This window comes from Amblyomma maculatum, chromosome 3, assembly GCF_055883805.1.
Source record: "Amblyomma maculatum isolate TAMU_Amacu chromosome 3, ASM5588380v1, whole genome shotgun sequence".
Taxonomy (NCBI): Eukaryota; Metazoa; Arthropoda; class Arachnida; order Ixodida; family Ixodidae; genus Amblyomma; species Amblyomma maculatum.
Window position 1 is genome coordinate 179,436,578 of NC_139346.1, and position 21,789 is coordinate 179,458,366.

Genomic DNA, 21,789 nt, shown 5'->3' on the forward strand with positions numbered 1-21,789 from the left:
TAGATACGCCTTCCTTAATTCCGCATCTCACCGCCTTCCGCGCCAAGCGCCCTCAGAGTGGTGCTTGTGGCACATAGTACAAGGCAAAACTAAAGGGACAGGCGTTTAGCAGCTATTGCCCTAAAAGAGTAGCTTTGTTTACATAGAAACTTGATTGTTGAGTTCGAATATCTCCTTGTGGTGGCAGGGAAAGGACTACGTGAATGCTGAGTCAAAGCGCAGAGTGATGTGACCCTAATAGATCTATATGAAGCTGCGCGTCACGTCATCCCAGTTTTTGTTCAGAAAACGTCCCGTGATGACGGCACCTATCGTTTATTCTGAGTAGCTCTGCCTCATAACAGCTGGATTTTCAGTAAAATTTGCATCTTTTTTTTCGTTCCAAAGAGGCATGCAATCAGTGTAGGTAAATATAAACATGTCATCTGCGCTTCTACAAGAGAATTGTGACCAACTGATTGCTCGCTGCTTCTGAGTTTCAATATTGATATTGTTGATGTGTCGTCAAGAGTGTTAAATTTGTAACTCCTTATATAAGAGTTCATTAATTTGACTTATTTACTTTGCACGCTGAAGGAAATTATTTTCAAAGCAATTTCAGCGTTTGTGGTCTCACTAACATTTCTATATTCTCTTTGTTTATTTGCCAGGGAGGTTCTTCTTGCTAACGTGTGCTCACATAAAGTGTTCCATGCAAACAGGAACCCTTACTAATTTCGGTGCTGTATTATCACTATTTCCACTTCGAATGATATCTTTTCTGTGGCGTCTTAGAAAAACTTTTTGAATCCTTTGTTTTTGCAGGCCTACCTGGCATTGCTACCTGGAAACTCAGCGGTCAAAACGTAACGGATGCTTCTAAGCTTCTCAGTAAGTACAGATATTCGCCTTTGATCAACACTTTGTTTCCTTCGGCGAATAAATATACCAAGGAAACATTAACGTTCCAAAGAAAATCAGGCTATGAAGGACGCCATATTGGATGGTTCCGGAAATTTCGGCCACCTGGGGTGCTATAATACGTACACGGATATTACGCAGTACACGGGCGCCACGCTTTTTGCCCCCGCCCAGAAAACGGCCGCCATGGTCCGAATTGAACCTTGGGATCAGCAGTCGAGTGTCCTAACCACAGAGCCCCAGCGCGGAGGGCTGTCGACAAAAGGGTGTGTGTGTGTGTGAGGGGGGGGGGGGGGGGGGGGGGGAGGGGGGAGCAATATAGTAATGTGTCTGAGGTGCCTTGCCGATTGACTGGCCATCTAGATCGGTCACAAAGCCCATACAGAAGCTTCAGTTTTTAGCCGCGTTCTTAGTATTTGGAAGTGGATCTTGTATGATTTGTAGGAGAGGTCTATTCCTAACTATAGTCAAAGAAACGACATCTCCGCACCTAACTTTCGCGGGTGCATTGAATATGAATGTACTGCGAGACTATTAGTGTTCATGTTTTCGCCAACGCATTACCTTTCCGCTCAGACAAACCGTTGGTACGCATCCAGGGAATATGGTACCCGTCTTAAATAGTTTGATACTCCTCATTTGTGTCCCTTCGATACTGAAGCTGCCAACACAAAAACAAACTTCAACGGGCTTACAGCGTAGGAATTATAGCCCGCTGTGTTTTTTCTGTGTCCTACGTTGTGCAGTTCCGCCGTCCATCGTGGACGTGGCTGAGCAACAGCAGGTTCTCCTTATGGAAGGAGAGCGCCTCAGCCTGCGTTGCCCGGCTACAGGGCAGCCTCCGCCCACGGTCACGTGGCGGAGAGACGACTCGGCGGCCATCCCTTTCGGGGCCTGGTACCGTACGTACAGCACACTTTTCCTTTGCATTCCCTAATTGCTGCACACTTTTTATAGCATGCGTGCCCTGTGCATACGTGTACTGCGGCAAAGAAAGTGTAAAAATTCTGAGACGGGCACGGCCCATAAATCCTCGTGCCTTCATGTTCTCTGCAATAAGACAATAGTTGCGCCCTCTTTCTTTTTTTTTTTTCAATATTAAATCCTCGTCCCAAACCCGAAGATCATGCCAAAGGATGCTTTGGTTAGGAAAAAAGGTGGTGGGTTTAGGAGGCACAGAGATTTTGTTGCAATGTATGTCCCATTTTACGTTGGAATATGAAATTAGTCATACCTTTAACTATACAGAGCATCTTACGTAACTTGAGGAAGAATTTAGGAAAAGCGAGACACAAGAGGTCAATTGCTTCATTTTACATTGTTAAAGATCATCTTACGTAACTTGAGGAAGAATTCAGGAAAAGCGAGACACAAGAGGTCAATTGCTTCATTTTACATTGTCTCTGATTGTCTTACGTACATTGGTGGCTGTCTCTAAATGTTGAAAAAGACGTCAATAGCGGAGACAAGTTGTGGGGAAAAAATACATCTGCTGTTTCTTAGCTAGTTTCACTATGCTATAACCAAGCAGACTTCACTGCAAAGTACATTTTTTGGCCACTAACTTAGCAGGCATAATATTAGGATACCCTAATTAGCGTCGCAACCTGGAAATAGAATACCCTTGTCCTCTCCTAGTAGCGAAGTACTGCGTCTAGATGCAAAAGCATTACTGGTATCATGAGTGGCGTCACCATAGCATGTCGGCAGCTGTTCAGCAGCGCCCATTGGCTGAGTGCGTTGACAGAGTTTGTCGGCGAATTGGGTGGACAGGTCATGACATCAAGCGTGCCCAAACAAACTGTCAATATTTCATTGCGATGATAATTAATTTAATAGAACCAAATTTAGTGTTCAATCTTATTAGATATTGGCCAACACGATGCTGACTTTCAAGTTTGGATGGAACATCCCAAAAATTCGCCCCCTTAGAATCCAAAGTTGACCTAATAAGAATTATACCAGACGATATCTAATCTAATTCTGTTATGGCTAATTCAATGGTGACCTCCGAAAGGGCGAGGGGGGGGGGGGAGGCCATACTCAAAATTTGGCCCCCTGGACCTTCACATCATTACCTCATCAAAAATCTGGACAAATTTTATATCCAACATCATTCAAGTATGGTCAGTTCAGTGGTGACCTCCTAACTGGGATGCACCTCTCCCACAATTTGGCCTACTGGACGCCCATAGTTCCACCAAAATTGATGTAGAACCTGATGCGAGTATCACCAGTTCAGTGGTGATCTCCAAACTTAGGTGGACCGCGCCAGAAGTTTGGCCTCCCACAAAATTCGACTTCATCCGGATTTGACCGAAATTGGTGTCTAACCTAATTTGAGCACGACCACCTCCGTTATGACTTGTAAGTTGAGGTGCCCTGCCGATCCTAAATGTCCTTCCTGTGACCTGCAAAATATATGTTCGTCCGGATTTGCCTAACAGAAACAATAACTGAGCAACGGTAAGCAAAGGAACGCAGAAATCATAATGGGCATAGTCACGGAACTCGGGGCACCCCTGTACTCTTTTTAATCTTGGCTCAAATTACGTCGGAATATTTGTGTATATTACACCAATTACAAACCGTGAAGCAAAAGCAGTCGCATTAGACCTTTTGTTCACTCATTGCTGGCTACCCGCCCTGATCTGAAAACCACGACAGCATTTAGGAATAAAGAAGCAGGTTACATGCGGTGGTTAGGTCTCTTGATAGTAAAATTTTATCTCCTTCAATAGTTCTCACGTGTGCAAGAACCTCTATTACAACTGTGAGTCAAAAACAATAAGGTTTTCACCGAAAACCTTATTGTATCCCGAAAAAAGAAAACAGATGAGTCGCTAAATTATACCTTTCAAGCATACAGGTCGACCAAACCATGTCCACAGCACTAACACCCCAAGAATTCAAAACATGAGTGATATAGAAATTGAACAAAATAAATTTTATTGCACACAAACAGATTATAAGCGACCGCCTTCCAAAAACTTGATAGACTGTTCGGATAAAGTTGAAGCGCAGTCTACTCGAAATAGAGCATGGCTACAAAAGGAACGCATGTATAGCTTGGGGGACAAGCTGTGAGTTCTGGTTATGTCATGTCGCCAGTAATTTAAAGTCTAAACTTACGACTGCGTGCTAATGCGTATATGTAAAATTAAAAAGAACGAGCCACTAATAAATCTCCTCATAATTCTCCTTTTACAAGAGGTGCTGCGGAAGCTAAAAACGTATCCTAGCGGCACGCGATGAAAACAATCGTACTTCGTCGCCCCGCATAGCTCCCATGACAAAGGCGTAGAAAGCGGCAAAAATGGCGCCGCTGCTTCCACATCTTCATGTCTACTTAACAGGAACCAACATCTGAGCGTCGATGAATGTTTCGCGAACAGCTTCACGAGAGGAAGCGCTTTCAAGCGCAGCAGTTGCTCGGCAAAGCAACACCACAGGCAAGCGTGGCCTGAAGCGTAAGATGCGACAATACTCGCTCCAGTCAAGCTTTTCCTTTTAGTTCTACTTCGTATCACGTACTTGCACAAAAAATACGTTAGGTAGTTTTCCTGCCTTCCTCTCCCACCATAGTCTTTGTTCGCAAGTTGTTCTGGGTTAGGCTCACCGCAACGTGCTTTGTGCGTCATCTGCTAGGCTACCATACAGTTTGTGTCGTATCGGTTTCCTTGTGGTGGAGACACATCATTGTGCAAAAGGGAAATTTTCGTCGACAGCCGCCAAAGCCTTCGCCTTCAAAGGTTTTATCTACTATCTTACAGTTGAGGTTAACTAGAAAAATGCTTTTATAGGCGCGCCTTGCGCTTGCAAGGTTTCTGCGTAGACTATTTCTAAGTTCCCCAGAGGGAGAAAGAAATTGATTTAATGAGAAAATGAGGTGAGGTAGGCCGGAGAAAAAGAACCTGGCCAGCTACTCCCTCTGGGGAAAGAGAAAAGGAAGTAATGAAAAGTTAGGAGGTGAGTCAAATGGTGATAATATCATTGTACCATGAAATTGTTTGCGGTGGTCCAAATTACTGCGGAGACCTCACACACAGTTGGCGACACTCGTCTCACTCAACTATGCTGAAATTCTCTTCCATATGCGCCAATTGTTTCATAGCATGGACACATTTGTAGAGAAGAGCTTATACATATTCGTTTCAGGTACAAACGTCTACGTAGAGCGCGTACTGAGCCAGAAAAAGCTCAACACATGTGCAGCACACTACACAGACACAAGTCGTCACCGCACACATACCGGCACAGTTGCACGCATACCAGCATGCAAGCACAAACTCGTAAACGCGCACACCACTGCGCCAAAACCAACTAGAACTACACTTCACATGTTCCAGCAGAAGCGTCTTAAAGCGTGCCCTCGTACACATCACAGCACAAGCAAATTTTGCCATGTTCTAAAGAACTCGGCACCGTACTAAACACATCGAAGGGCGGCTCATCTACTGCACTGGATAGTACATCCGCCTTTACAGTGTTCGAACTTGGAGCTGTTTCTAGAAAAGCCTCTGGTATCGATTGCTGTTGTCCTCAGAAAGCAAGAAAAGAAACCTGCGCAGATATTGAATGTACTTTGGAGTTTGTATTGTTGTGCACCCACACTCATTGCACTCGCAGTGATAGATTACAGGGACCCGAAACAAGAAGTGGTTTGTTTTAGAAGACAACGCGCACATCGGTCTAGTGCAAAGGTCAAAGCAGCTAAACCTGGCTTAATGGATCGATTATCGGATTTCAAGTCTACAACATTGGTTGTTCCTTCTGTTGTTCTTCTTCTTCAGTACCCCTGGTTTCTTCTGAGCACATAGCGCCTTTCAGGAAGAGACAACGGGTTTTCTTTGTGGGGTGCGTCAGGGAAAAATTTCAGTCGATATTCAAGGTATAGGGAACGGGAAGCTGCTTCGAAGGAGGTCAGACCTGCTTTAAATTCAACTCACTGCCGCATTCGCGACGCCCGTCGAGTATGTCATTGGAAACAAAATCGAATTTAAGTTCGTAAAATTGCAAAAGTCGGGAAAATAAGCAGATCAAATTCGTCACGAAAAAAGAACGATGGTTTTGTTTTACGCAAAAATATGACATTACTAGTAAAACATAAATGCTGGTTGCATCGATCATGTTATCTAATTTTAAGCAGCAAAACTATATATTTTCATATTATTGTCGCGCCCGCCAAAAACATTTTGCACAGTGTTCTCGTGTCTATTCGTACGCCCTGGGAGCACAGCAATATCTAGAGCGATGAAATTTTTAGAGAACTGATAAACGCGTCATTGGAGTTCAGTACCTTCAGATGCGCGCAACAACCTGTGTCTTGCAGACATCTTTCAAAAATTATGTTAGGGCAATAATACCAATCACCATCTTGAAAGCAGTGATTTCATAAAATTGGCTAAATGCACTTTTGAAGAAAATTTAAAAACTTGAGAGGGATCCTCAAGTTCGCCAGCCGAGTCAAAGCTTCGACAAGGGGACTTATCTTTGTCTGGGCATAGCGATCACCACTGGCAATGTTTAAATACATACTTGCTTTTGAAGAAGAAAGTGAGGGAGGGGGGGGGGGGGGGAGGGGAAGAGGAGCAGTGCAAAACGGAGTAGGACAAAGCGTGAAAGAATATTTCCTTTTATGTGAATTTCTATGGTCCTAAAATAGGTGGTCCTGTCAACTCAAAAACTAAATAAAAATGCGGCAGCTGCAGGGAAAACTACAATGCGAGGCTGATGGTCAGTCAGCATCCAAAGCATGTTCAATGCTGGTAGTCGTTGCCTGAAAGGGGAAATGCATTTCAAAGAGACCTGATAAGCAATGCAGTTGCCGTGGAAGAGTTGTCAAGAGCTTTCTGGGTGGGTTTAAGAACCAGAACTAGTTGGCTCATGTCAAAGAAGAAACTGTAACCTAACCGAAAAACACATACAAAAGTAAAGAAACAGGGCAGCCTAACAAAACCCACACAGACACAAGTAAGAGAACAGGATACGAGGCTGTTCTGTGCTGTTACTTGTGTGTGTGTTATCCTGTTACGTGTAGTTTCACTTTTACGAAACGAAATACGCTAAAAACTTTAGACAATATACTAATAAATATAGTAAGGAGGAGATAGGGACAACCGAAAGAAAAGAAAAATAAATCAGAGTCAGCCAAACCTGCGAAGCAGGGCATTGTCAGAAGAAATGAGATTCAAGGGGGAAACAAAGTAAGAAGTGATATGGAATCATGCTTGGAAAAACACGTGGGGGAGGGAGGGAGGGAGGGAGCAGACACGCGTATTGAAAAAAATTGTAGGATTCGCTCTGTATGCGAGCGTCTTCCCACTAATGATTGAGACTGATTTATTTACTTCTTGTATAACATTCTTAGTCTATGCTGATCCTTAGTTCAGTCGTTCAGTCGTGTCCGACTCTTCGTGACCCTATGGACCATGTCACGTCACGCTTTCCGGTCTCTCACTATCTTCCTAACATCACATAACTTCATCTGCATTGCCTCGAGGATGCCATCTAACCATCGCGTTCGCTGCCTACCCCTTCTCCGGCAACCCTCAACCTTTCCCAACATCAAATCTTTCTGCTGATCCTTAACCCCACCCTAAAAGCTGGTGGCAACTGTTCCCTTTAAGTTGTATTCTTAATCAGGGCCCTTTGAAATGCCTGTCCTCTTTTAAGAAACAACTTCCAGCATCGAACCTGTTTTATATGCTGACGCATCATTTACTTCGGACTGTAGTTTTTCTGCAGCAGCAGTCTTTTTATTTTAGTTTTGGGATGAGGAGGCCATGAATTTGAGGTTCATAGAAATTCATTCCCAGGGAAATATTCTTTCACACTCCTTGTCTTTCTCCTCCTTTCCCCTCTCTGTTTTTTTTTCTTTTTTTTTTTCTTCAGACGCAAAAGCGCATTTGAACCTTCCCGGTGGTGATCGCGCTGCTCGGACGAAGACAAGTCCCTTTTTCGAAACGTTGGCTCAAGAAACGTTTTTAAGCCGTTAGCCGTTTCTTAAGCGGCACAGGATTGCACTCGCGCATGTGAGAAAAATTATTGCGCTTGGGTATTTATTTAATACCTCTTCTCAGCATATCATCACCCATCGCGACCCTCCTTCTTCTGCTTTTTTCTTTACCTGGTGCAAAGTAGCAGGCCAGATAATCAACTTTCCGGTCGACCTCTCTGCGTTTCCCTCCATTAAAAACATCTCTTTATCCCTCGCCTCCACTTGCGAACTAATGTTCATCCTCAGACCTTGTTCAATCCTCTCTCATATTGCCTATCCGTCCTCTTCTTCTCGTTCTATCTTAGATCGGGGCTAAAAGCATATGCTTCGAAATGAAACACTACCCAGTAGTTTAAGCAATCAGTCGCCAGGTATATTTTTTTTCACCAAGCTATATCAGGCTACACGAGAGCCACAGATCATCAGCCTCGTCATCAGGGACAAAGTGCATACAAAAAATATGCTCATCCTCTGGTCAGGGGCGAGAGGCTGTGAGCTAGCTGGCGGGAAATAGTACTGTACGGCGTAATCTCCGATACCCGATACTACGAAGAGGAGGGATATTTTCACATTGTGACACTGGCACTGCTCTGCGCTAAAAGCAAAATATATTCTAGATTAATGTACAGCAATTTATACTGCACTAACGTGATGACGAAACGAGGTTTATTCAGTAGTGCAAATGAAAACTGCGCAGACTGTCAGGCGATAAACAAGACAATGCTATGGTGTTCAGCCCTGTGTACTCGAGTTGCCTTTCATTCTCGCATGTGAGCGCGCTTTTGGGATACCTTAAACGAAAACTACACCACAATGTCACTATTAGTGGACGCATGAACGGAAGTGAAGCTGGCACTAACTAGCATTTTTGCCAGCGGTAACTAAACGTTTCTGAACATAATTGCTTCGTATTTAGAGTCATAGCTTCTTCATATAGTTTTCTTGGGTTAGCGCTCAATACTGTATATATCGGGAGTATTTTTTTAAAAGCCTAATTAAACATAGCTTCATCGTGTGATTTTTCAATTTATTAATTATTGCTTCTACAGGCCACGCGTTTTCTAGATGATTCGTCTGAAGCCAATTAATCGAATCGAGTGCTTACTATTTATCACCACTGAAATGTGCTGCGCGGCAACAGAGCATCTGGACAGCAATATAAAAATTCGATGGTCGATAACTCAATTGGCATTGCGATCGCTGTTTTACATTGACATCAGTTACATTTTTTCGAAAGTAAACTGTTTTATTTATGTGCTCAGAAACAAACATTTGCCTGTTTCAACTTTTATTCAATAAAATATTAGTCTGGTTGCAGTACTGTGTTCCTGCAACCTTTTGAATGCTTTCCTTTCCAGACAAGCAGCTTACAAAGCTTGGAGATGAGGTATTTGGAAGCTACACTTAAGGTTAGTCTTGATTTAGGCGAGAAGAGAAGAACGGTGTAGTTATGTTGCCCCTCTAAATAGCGAAACAAATATTTTTCTTTCGATGGGATAAAATTTCTTGTTCTACATTTCAACATTTCAAGTTTTCGGTAAACATTTTCGCAATAGGGATACTCTTTCCATGAGGCAATCATTTATACACAAAAATTCACTCTAACATTTTGCTACTTTTGTTGCCTTGTTTACTGCAATTTTTAAGTTGCCGAACCACCGGTTGGTATTGTCACGTCTAAGGTGCATTAATCACCACATCACTCCATGTTCACTGAGCGTTGAGATAGCATTAAACATTTTATTGGTGACGCTAAGGGCCATTTTAGAATCTGGCTTCTTTCGTCTGGCTTCTTCTACTCGTAATCGTAGCCACGTGATATGTATCAGTGACTACCAATCAGGAAATTTCGCCTCTCACGCGGAAGAATTTTCGCGGAATGTGAATGTAGGACCTCAAATTTTTAGGCAAGGCAAAAGGTACTATTTTTGAAATTTTCTTTGGTAAGTGGTGCTCTTTGGTTAGTCCCTCGTGTTTCTTTGACATCTATTATGCCATCATTTTTTCGATCTGAAAGCGAATTGCAGGGCAACTTTTATTTTCTGCTCTTAACGTAGGGTTTCGTGATCGGTCATTCATGATCACGTAATTTCAAAGGCATCATCACTGTCACGACCGGTAAATAAATTTCGCCGTTGACAGGTGTGATGCGAATTCTAATGCTATCGATTTAAAAGTAAATGGTGTCAAGGAGGAGTGGAGTTGTATGCCATTGACACTGCTGGCAGTTTTTTTACCATCTTGGACATCTAGAAAAGCGACAAATAGGGTGGCTTTTTTGACAGCCCTTTCACAGGCGGCCCAAACTTTAACAGGCCCCATCAAAAATAACACTAAAGTATGCCGAAAGCTGAACGAGCCCTAACAATGTCTCTGATTCGTGCTTGCAGTTACCTCATTGGAGGGCGACACTTTCAATGTGAGCCGGACGACGCGTGACCACATGGGCTCCTACGTGTGCATCGCCTCCAACGGCGTCCCGCCACCTGCTATGAAGAAGGTCGTCCTCGAGGTCACGTGTGAGTGCAGTTATACCCTGTCCCTGTTTCATGAAAATACATCTGCTGTTTCTCAAAGAACGGGTGCCCTTCTCACAGGCGCGGACAGGCCGATCGTGCAACTAACGTCTCTTTAGTTACGAGGCCACGTGACGTCACGCTGCAAAAAAAAACGAAGTGAGGAATTTGATCTTAGGCACATTCGAACAGAGACATCAGCACTAAGGGAGAAAGAGAGAGAAACGTTTATTATGAGGAAGAGTGAAATATTCAGCCCTAGATGGGCAGCCTCCTCAGTCCAGGAAGCCGTGGACCCGAGCCATCTCCCGAGTCCGGCTGACCAGACTACGCTGATCATCCAGGCTGCAGCTTGACAGCTGAGTCTCCCACTGCTCTTCGGTTAGGGCCATGGTGGTTATATTTGGTCCCTTGCATCCCCACACCATATGTTGTAGGGTGTTTGTTACTTTGCAAAATGCGCATTCATATCTGCAGGTGGTGGGCAAGATTCTGAGTAGTAAAGTGCCGTGGACGTGGCTGTTGGTTTGAATTTTTCGGAGGGCGACTGCTTCTTATCTGGTTAGTTTCTTGTCTACAGAAGAAAATATTCTCCACCCCACATTAAGGGAGAACTTACCGTTGGCTAAGCGCGGGTGATACAGCCATCGTCCCTAGCTTAATTGTTTCAAGGTGAAAACCTTTCTTGGCTCATTATTGACGTCCACAGGAACGTGTCAAACGATATAGATTCGTAGTTATTCCAACCGTAGCCATATAACAAGCCAACATTGGCTAAACTGGCTAAAGTGTCGAAAAATTGGGTAATTAATATCCAAAAGCCATAAGAGAATCCAGAAAGGTCTTAGGTTAATCCAGAAGTCCAGAATAAAATCCAGTAGCCACATAACAAGGCAATGGCGATGCACTGGTGTTACTAAAGATATAACAAAAACGATAATATTTAAAATACCATAACAATAATAAAATAATAATAATAATAATAATAATAATAATAATAATAATAATAATAATAATAATAATAATAATAATAATAATAATAATAATAATAATAATAATAATAATAATAATAATAATAATAATAATAATAATAATAATAATAATAATAACATTTAAATATCAAATAAAAATAAAAAGTTATATAAAAAAGAGTTTAAGAAATAGAATACTGATAAAAATAAAACATCAAGGCAGGTTCTCGCCTTAGTGCACCTAAGCAGTCTCATGTGCCTGTTTTCTGGAGGGCAAGGTAGCTGTATCCCATAACAAGTTCCTCAAGACTTACAATAAAAAAAGAAAGTTCATTTATTGCTGTACATAACTGTGTAAACTGTCAAGCTTATAACTGTAAAAATGTACCAGAAACTTTGCAGAACTCAGCAACTTTTTTTTTTTAGCCAGATTTGCTGGAACTTACAGATGAAAATTTGAGTTTTTCACGCATAAATTTATTATTCTGCTGTAATTCTGCCTTCACATATGCAATACGTCAGTTATATCATTGCCTGCTCCAAAATTCCGATAACTTGTGTGCACCCACGTTGCTCGCACGCATGTTCGTCTGGAACGCTCGAGCTTCAAGCATCGATGAGCCTTACAGCGGCGTTATACCTTAGTGACACTTGCCACTGGTCTCATCGCTGGACGTGTGCGTCGCTGAACGGACACGGATTGCGATTTCTTATAGTTTCTCATATACGGAGCAGCTTTTCTTTGTGCGCCCTGATTGTCGCCACAGGTGGCGTTATTCCATGCGGAGAACATTGCTGAAGCAGTGTGTGCTGCATTTTTTTGTAGTAGTGCTTAGGACGTAGCTGGCCTGATGCGCTGCCTACTCGTCCACTTCTTTCCGAGTACATGAAGGCGACCACTCTTAGAAAAAAAAATATTTGGCGACACGACCTTGCATGCTGAGAAGCAACCTATGTAGAACACTAAAGGCCGACCTCCATTGAACGAAAAGGTTAGAATAACTCGAGAACTTACTGGCGACGTTTCCGCCTCATTCGCGGCGCGAAAATGTGCTGCTGGGCATTTTTCCCGACGGTCGCGCCGCTTTCCCGCGTCCTCTAGACATTAGCCAATACCATGCAGAGAAATATGGGAGAGGCCTTCGCCCTGCAGCGGGTATAGTCAGACTGATGATGATGATGATGATGATGATGATGATGATGATGATGATGATGATGATGATGCAGAGCTTCGTCTTCTAGCCCCGCCCTCAACAATGGCCGCCGCCGCATCCGGCCGCATTCGTGCTGTTGCGAGCGCGTTTTTCCACCTATTGTCAGAAGAAGCGTTTCGTGTGACATCAATTGTTATTTTTGAGATGAAGCATAACCAAAACTAGCATTAAAATTAGCACATGTTCATGCAGATGCAGAGGCGTCGTTTAGAAAGGCTGCCCATGCATAGCAGAGGGAATGCGGCTTCTCATGTGAAGGGAAAGCAACTGTTTGCCTCCTTCTATGATCCAGGGTCACGCTCGTTGCAATGCTCGGTGTAATGAATGTATCAAATTCTCAAAATCATTATTCTGCAATCCAAATAATGATTGTTGCAATGCAAAAGCATTTATAAGATTCCAATGCGAGTAAAATGCACCGACTGTGTACGTTTCCATAGCTGGTCGCATGTCTTCATTTCCTGTTGCAGCTGCCGTAGTTTACCTGAACAACGGTAACAACCAAGGGAGATGTGCAACGTCATTGAAATAAAAGTCTAAAAAGAAGAAAAACCTTAGGCGAATATAAAAGGAAATGGTTGTGACAAATGCAGGTGAAGCAGTGTATTATCCGTGCTGCTTTTCAAAGTACGATGCCGTAGCCTGCCCCTTTCTTTGTACCCTTGTTTACACGGTTAGTCACTGTACGCTATTCCGTAGTATGTTGTAGCTATATCTTATACGTCCTGCAGCCAGGACGAGTAACCGCGTCGTTGCGGTGGTAGAGCGCTTCAATGCGCGCCTTGGGAGCGGCACCGACGCGACGGCTACACACGGCGTTTCGCCCGATGGCGACGCGCGCCAACGGCATTCGCTCCTTAGAGGGCCGTGCAAAGATTTCGCAGCAGCGCACCGCCTTTCAGTTTTTGTTCGCGAGAATTTCGGAGGGAAAATGCGCCCCTTGGACGTCGGCCTTAAAACCGCAATAGATTTACCTAGCGCAATGTGGAGTGCTCTAGGCATGTGTGCAGTTTTTATGGGGCTGGACATCAGTTTGTACGTGGAAACCTGGCGAATAACGACAATACAGGGGCTAAATAAAAACTGAAAATTTGCTGCTAAAAAGGGCTGCAAACAGCGACGCTGCTTACATGGATTGCTCGGCTGCATAACGTAAGCTGACCTCAATCCTGGTGTCATTCGCAGTTCCTCCGCTGATCAAGATCCACAACTGGGCCGTGGGAGCGACCAATGGTTCTACAGCGCTGCTCGAGTGCATTGTGGAGGCTTTCCCCCGAGCCCTTAACGCGTGGCTGTTTGGCGACCAAGGCACGCCTGTGCAGCCCGGCGCGCGGCACACTCTTCGCGAAGAGGAGGCTGGTCCTTACGCCAGCCGCATGCAACTGCGCATCGACCCCGTGCTCTCACAGGACTTCGGCATGTACAAGTGCGACAGCCGAAACGCCCGAGGACATGCCACAGGCGTACTCACTGTCTTCCGTGCGTATACTGCATCATGACGCGATCCGTACCGTCCTGTCGAGATATCTCGCTTACTTCGGAGGCAAAACGGCTTACTGACGATTATATTGATTCATTGATTGATTGATCGATCGATTGAGTGATTGGTTGATTTATTTATTTATTTATTTATTTATTTATTTATTTATTTATTTATTTATTTATTTATTTATTTATTTATTTATTTATTTATTTATTTATTTATTTATAGCGAATTCTGGCTACGGCGGCCGCTTTTGAATGAAGGCGATAAGCAAGGCGGCCATGTAAACTGTGCAATGTCAGTTAACGTTCAATGGCCCCTCGGGAGGTCTAAATTATTCGGTGCTCTCACTACGGCGTCCCTCATAGCCTGAGTCACATAGGGACGCTAAACCCTATAAATCAAACTTCCCTTTACTGGTTGTTTTTTCTTTGGTTAAAAAGAGCTGACTAGTTGAAGCAGCATTCTTCAAATACTGTGCGGCTTGCATTATGAGAAAGGGATGGGTTTAACCAGAGTCTTTTAATGATTTGAAAAATACATTGAAGGACCCTTGTTTAACGAAGGCAAAACAGTTACATGCTTGGCGTAAACCCGAAACTGCTTATAATATACCGTACTCCGTTTTCTGTAGCTGTACTTGTTCATCATCGCCGTCTCCTAATTTTTTTCAGAGGACAATATCATGAAGTCGAAAGCTTGGTATTATGTTGAGTGCCATTTCAGGCCTCAGCTGTGGCATCTTGCTGTCGAAACTTGAAGGGCAGGCAACTGCGTTGAAAGCTTTAGTCCCGCATACGTTTCTCGCTTGGCCAGATGGCCCAGAATTTTACTTCAAGGACCATACTGATATGCTCGGAGGAGTGAACGTTAGGTTGCAGATTGAACTTCAGACCGTCACTTAGAATAACATTGCCCTAATGGGGCTTTGAATACGGTTGCTTGCATTTTATATCTTTCATGGTGCCCAAAAGGGAGGGGTTTAGTGTAGCGTAAGGGTGTACATTGTCTTTCTTGACGGTTTGTCTTGACTGATAGCTTCAAAGATCATATTTATTACCATGCGGACAGCGGAATGTGTCGTCCTTAATGCCTTTCCTTTCTTCTTTACGCCCCTAAAGAGTAAAAGGTAGTTCTCGTTTTAGTTCACAAAGCCAGGCAAAAAAAAAAAAAAAAAAAAAAAGCCCGTACCGCGGTGGCTCAGTGATTAGGGCGCTCGACTTTGGAATCGGGAGCCTCTGGTTGAATCTCCGCCGCGGCGGCCTTTCAATCCAGGAGCAATGCAAAATGCTCGTGCACTATGCCAAGTCGGTGCACGTTAAGGAATCCCACGTTGTTCAAATTACCGGAACCCTGCACTACAGCCTCCATTCTAACTTCAGTCGGTCTGAGAAGTCAACCCTCATTAACCGATCCAAATAAAAACATACTGTGAGTAAGTAACTTCCCACGGAGTAGTCTTTAACTTAATTATTTGCATTACATTCAATTTGGTGAAATTTTCTTTTTTGGTTTTTATTTTTCTTACCATTATTTCCCTGACTTTCTTTTTTGTGACTTTATTATTATTTTTTCGCTCTTCATTTTATTCCTTTTTTCTCATTTCTAATGCATTTCTTTCCTTTTATTCCCTCTCGTTTGCTTGCTTTTTTATTTGAATTGCCTTGCCTCTCGTACACACTGTTCAGATTGGCAGGGTGTGGTTGAAGCTCTCGGCTATTGAGTCTGATTACGTAATTACAATCCGGCAGCGGTGATCGTGTGTCCTCAGAGGTGAAAGGAAAAAGGCGTCCGCACTATCAGGAATACCGGAGTAGCGCTTCTAGTTTCCACGACTCTTACGAGATGGCGCATCAAAAAAAAAAAAAAAAGATACTCATAGAAATAGCTTTTGTTCGACGATCTGGAAGTAACATACTTAAACATGTTGATACAGCGCAACAAATGCCTATTAGAGGGCTGGTTGATTTATAGCCCATTTCACTTGTCTAGGTGACCGTGTTCCGAAAATATCAGATTATACACTTTGCTTTGCTGTTATAAAAAAAAAAAAATCTTGAAGAATAGGAAGATGAGTTTCTGCTCTATGTTTCTGCTGGTAAAAATGATCGAATCAATTGATCCTAAGCAAATTGGGGTTTCATTCGTCTCTACAGACATGTTCAAATTTCGGCCGTTGTGAAGTAAAAATGTTGGCGGGTAAGGGAAGAGAAGTTAATCTGGATACGTATGTGTTACGGCCGTCAGACCCTCCAAATGATCACTAGGAGATCCAAATGTTCCGAAGAAATCCGCATGGTTGTCTGCACATGTGGTTATTATAAAATTGTCGCCTCTAACTGAAAGGCTATATGTAATTGGCTTTCAAGCAAGAGAATCTGGAACTCAATAATTATTCATTTTATGCACAGCATTTAAAATGTGCTCAATGCTATGGGCTTAACGCCACAAGTTTACACCTTCAGGAGAACACGGTAAAAATTAACTATCGACCGACTCAGTGTAAACTTCCGTTTTATTTTCTCTTCTCGTTTCTCACCCGGACATACATAACAGTTATGCTATATAACAATGCAGAATACATTGACAAAATGACTGTGCTTGCTGGTTGCCATAGTTTTGTTCATTTTTTTAAGGAAGGGAGGGGGAAATTTTGCATGAGTAGTTCGAAAACTCGACAACGTTAACAGACAGGTAGGCCCAATTTGATGAGAACAATTTTCTTTCTTCGTATTGCTCAGAGCTGGATCCATCTAAAATGCCACCAGCATCGGAGGAAACCAGTTATACTCTCTACGGACATGGTGAGTTCTTATAAACCATACGTTGCCCGTTCAGACAGAAGCAAATACGCGGAGCAAATTGTGCAGCTTGTTTACGGGGTTTCGCTGTGTTTGAAAGACTGTTTCTGTATCATTCCACAAAAAAGCAGCTACACGTCTAGTCTACTCATCCTATTAGGAAAGTTGCTGTTCGCTGCCACGCACAAAGCATCCTCGCACTACTAGAAGGATGTCCTCGTGAAATTTTCCTAAAATGAGTTTGCCGCAACTAAAATGACACCAAATTCCTCTGTCATGATGCAGGGCACCACATGACATTAATTATACCAGAAAACAACTTCGTTCAAGTGAGCTGTGGGATTTTTAGCCACGTAAATTTGCCCCCCTGAATGTCAGCGGGTAACTTACGAACTGAAAATTCGTATGTACTCGTCTGAGGTCTATAAATGATCGAGTGGTTCCTGTTAACACGGAGATAATTTTTAACGAGTATAGGTGCAAACAATTGTTTGTTGCGTTTCGTGAATAACGAAGAGTTGCCAATGAACAAGTCCCGTAGGGAACGCGTGGCAGCAATGCTCGATGAAGCGTGCCAAAATTCAACCATGTAGTATTCTAGTAATTCATTATTGGCTTCTTTGGAGCTCGCTTTCGGGCGCACACAAACGTTCTATCAGCAGGTCTTCTCTTTTTCTTTTCGCAGCGCCTCCTCCCCGCGTAGTCGAGGCCGAGTGTCCAGTGTGCCCGGACTGCCCATCGACGCACGAGTGTTCGCCGATTAGAAAAGGTGCGCTTCCAGCGGTTGCATGCGCCTTGGCCAAGAAAAAACAGAAACGTTGTTACTCAACCTTATGAGCATTCCCAGCATACTTGTGCTAGGTAACAATTACGACTTATTCAACAGATTACGCATAAATGTGTTTATTTATTCTAAACGATTGGGAGGGCGCAGTGAGTATGAAAAAGCTCGGATGGGTTCTTTGAATCACTCCACTGATTCTATTCCTCTTCCTGCGTGCCTATAGGCGAGGACACGGGCACTTGACTGCGTAGTTGGTAATGTTAAAAATGGAACTTTTGTTTATTTCTTATTTTTTTATTTTTTTTATTTTTTTTTGCTGTAGAGAGAAGTGAGCTCTAAACTCTGAACTAAGCGCCACTTGACTAAAAGGTGAGCGCTGATCAAAAGGGCATTATAAATTTGTTTCAACTGTTTTGCTGTAGTCAGACGTGGTCTCGACACTAATATATGCGCTAATATTCAGCGTGGCTGGATTAAGGAAGCAGATGGATTCGGGAGGCAGCGCTTTATGTTAGTGGGGTACCGATGGTGACAAATATATATTGTTGACAATTTTGTGCGTGTATGTTTTTTGTGCCTGATAACCATTCCGTGGCAAGGTGGAAAAAAGTGCTCGCGAAGAAGCTGAAGCTTATGTGTTGAGGCTGGTAGACATTCCTAGCATGCTAAAAGCGACCCCGACGAATGATTGTACCGGAAACCTTTATAGGGCCACATTTTCGAGTAGATAAAGACCTTGCACTGCTCGATATGCCATAATGAGAAAAAGGCACGGCTAAGCAGCTATGAATACATCCAGAACAAGTGAGGGAGAGTATAGGCAAGCACGCAAACAATAGCTGATATTCTATTTTAGGCCTGCCTTTAAAACGTTACTTTATTTCCCTTCGCTGATCAGATTATGCTCTCTCTGCAGCAAGCAAGCCTGGCCTTTTCAACGTTGAAAGCATTGACACAGTCTACAATCGGTCTCACTGGCTTCCGTTGAAACCACGGGACACAGGTAAAGTAATATGGATACCATCTTAAATTTTGCCTTCTAAATTAAGTTAGAAAAAGATTACTAATGAAAAATTAAGAGGCGTCATTTTGAAACCTACTCGGTTCCTTCATCAGGTGTGACTGCAGGCGAGTTGCAGTTTGCCCGTAGTCGCACTTGATGCAAGAATCGGGCAGGTTCCTAAATGTCGTGTTCATTTCTCTTTTGATTGGCGTGCTATTCAAACTAAATTAAATTCCTTCCCAACCAGATAGCTTTCTGTCAATGGTGTCCTTTTGCATTTTGTCTTCTTTTTCTTTAAATATTTACAAATCTGATAGTAATGTAAAATTTCACGTTACTTTTAACATCTAGCGTACCTAAGACGCTCTGAGATGATGATGGCTACCCATGATCGCCTAGGCATCGCTTAAGTAGAATACACGCAACAATCTCTACTCAGAAGCTGGGGGGCGAGGAAGCATTGCGGACTCCTTAATATTTAAGTAAAATCAACGCTACACAACCGAAACACCTCTAACTACTCCAAGATGGATAGATGCATGCGAAGGAGCACCGTTTGCTCACATGTGTGAGTATTTCGCGGGTGCACGCACATTTCCTTAACAGCGTTCGACCTTCAGAATAAATCATAGAGTAGCTCTTACATGAACATTTGCACTGCAATGGCACAGAAGAGCTGTTAATTAGACACGCAAAAACTGGAGGACCCCTCGCTTTACACCAGCATGCTGCTGAAATGAATTCATCTAAACTAATATAACATCAAAGTGCTGGATTTTTATCTCATCCTTATAGTGAAACAAAAATAGAAAAGGACAGAAATCGTCGCAGCGTATAAACACGTCATGCTCGTCTCTGCGGTCGCAGTCAGGAAAAGAATAGCGAATACTCACAACAAAAAAGAGAAACTAGACCATTATAGTGAGCTCTTTAAAACTGTTATAGAAATTTATTTTGCTCTGGTTTTGAAATCTATTTGGGTTCAAGAAACTTGAGGGCAGTAGTTGACTGGTTTGTGAAAGGCTGTAGCAATGTGTACCATCACCTAAACTAAGAAGAAGCGCGAAGGTCAGAGCCAATGCAATACTAAGGACTTTCGTTTCACGGCTAGCACTTCCCCACCTCTGAACCGCGGCAGTGGATCTCCTCATTTCGTTTAACGAGTCGGTGTTGATGCTTTTGTCCTCTTAACTTCTTGCATGCGGCGATCGCAGAGTGTCGTGCAAAGCGGCGCTACCTGGTCAAGGTGGGCAAGCCCGTGCTGTTTCGCCACAACAACGCATCATGGGGATCGTGGATGCGGGACTCCTTCAAGCGCGCCTTCGACTCAAGCCGCTTCTGGGTGACGCTGGACGGCGACCGCACATCCCTGCTTGAATACGTAGACGGCCATTTCTCACGACGCTACTCCCTTCCGTACGCTTTCCGCGGCAACGCCCAGGTGGTGTACAATAACTCGCTATTCTACCACCACGAGAACACCGACAGCATCGTGCGCTTTGACTTGGGGAACAAGTCGACAGCAGCGCTGTCTCTGTCACGCGACTTCTCAAGCGGCCGGCTGCTGTACGGGACACAGCACAATGCCATGGACATCCTGGCCGACGAGAACGGCCTCTGGGTCATCTACGCCAGCAGCACCACCAACAACACGCTCGTCGTCAAGTTTCACGAGCGCGCCATGATGGCCGAGCGTGTATGGAACCTCACGCTCGACCACCGGACTGTCGGAGAGATGTTCATCGTGTGCGGCATCCTCTACGCGGTGAACAGCGTCAACGAGGCGACCACGCGCATCGCGTTCGCCTTTGACCTCTACGAGGAAGTGGCCCTCGAGATGTCGCTGAACTTCAGCAACCCGTTTCGCAACACTTCCATGGTGAGCTACAACCCGAGTGACGGCGCCATATACACGTGGGACATGGGACACCAGCTCCTCTATCCGCTGCTGTTTGCAAACTCCACGTCCCACGCTGTCAGTTGAGTGGTCGCGCCTCGCTGGCCCGCCGCTGTCCTGCTGCTTCTCGCCGCCGCTGCTTTATCTGTCGCTTGCCTTTGACACAAGCTGCGCCTACTCTGCCACCGGGTGGACGACGCTACTCGGTGTTTTTTCCACGACAGAGGTTGGACTCTTAACGTGAACAATCAAACACCGCAAAAACTTCTGCGGCTGCCGTGTGAAGATAACGTCAGTGAGCGCTTTCCCTTATTGGATCCTGTTGCAGTGCTGCGCTGTGGTCAGTCTGTGATGCCTGCAATGCTTCTTTCATTGAACGGCTTCTTTCGTGTTGTACAGCGCAAGGATCTCTTTCACTGGTGGATACCAGAGCGACAACCGTGGTTTAACCGTGGCGCCAGCTTTCGGCTTACCCAGTTAAGCTCGTGCTGGCTTTCCGATGCAAGTGCTTTGTGGGCATTAAGTGACTTGAGTGATACAGGGGAACGAGGACTCGTGCGTGGGTGTGTTTGTGCATAAGCAACAGAGTCTACGAATGTGTGTCAGAAGTCATTTATCGCCGTCGCCTGAAGCGGCCACTGTGTTTTTCTGTCGCAACCGTTTGATGTGTGGTGGTGGAGTGAACAGCGCTGTCTTTGTTACTGCGCTGTGCAAGACACAAGTCAGCACGATGTGTTCATTTGACGTGCTGTTGTAATAAGAATTTATTTATCATATTAATTGGCCTCAAAAAATGCGCAAACGGCGTATTTGTGAATAGCACGCCCTGTTATGATGCGGTACAAATCTTAGCAACCACAAGAATGCCGCAGCAGTTCATTTACTACTCGCTTTTTTTTTTTGCCACTTAACAAACGCACGCAGTTCCTACGGTCCTGTTTTTCCAGTCCTCGTCGCGTCCTCTCCGGACGCTCCGGGACCTCAAGAGCTTACTTTCTCATTTCGAGCTACCTTTGGACATGAATGTGTTTCCTTTTCTAACCCAAAGATGGCGCTATGAACTTATTTTGCAGGCTACCTCAAGAGCTCGGCATGCTGTGTACACAGAACAATTATTCAAAGTGTACAAAAAGTAAATATCAAAAACGTTTGGCGCACTTTTTCGGTGAGTTTTCAGGATACAGCAAACGACCAAAGTGCTAAAAGTAATATCCAACTGT

At 43.9% G+C, this 21,789-nt stretch overlaps 1 protein-coding gene across 1 annotated transcript in view; it reads left to right on the forward strand.

Annotated features, from left to right (window-relative positions):
• Positions 1-20,656, forward strand: part of LOC146197063 (uncharacterized) — a 126,963-nt gene extending 106,307 nt beyond the window's left edge. The window contains exons 7-14 of the mRNA XM_084596437.1: positions 805-870; positions 1,647-1,802; positions 10,291-10,419; positions 13,787-14,080; positions 16,826-16,888; positions 17,571-17,654; positions 18,586-18,672; positions 19,887-20,656. Coding sequence (XP_084452563.1) covers positions 805-870; positions 1,647-1,802; positions 10,291-10,419; positions 13,787-14,080; positions 16,826-16,888; positions 17,571-17,654; positions 18,586-18,672; positions 19,887-20,656 — 1,649 coding nt within the window. The remainder of the gene's footprint in view (positions 1-804; positions 871-1,646; positions 1,803-10,290; positions 10,420-13,786; positions 14,081-16,825; positions 16,889-17,570; positions 17,655-18,585; positions 18,673-19,886) is intronic.
• Positions 20,657-21,789: the final 1,133 nt, after the last annotated feature.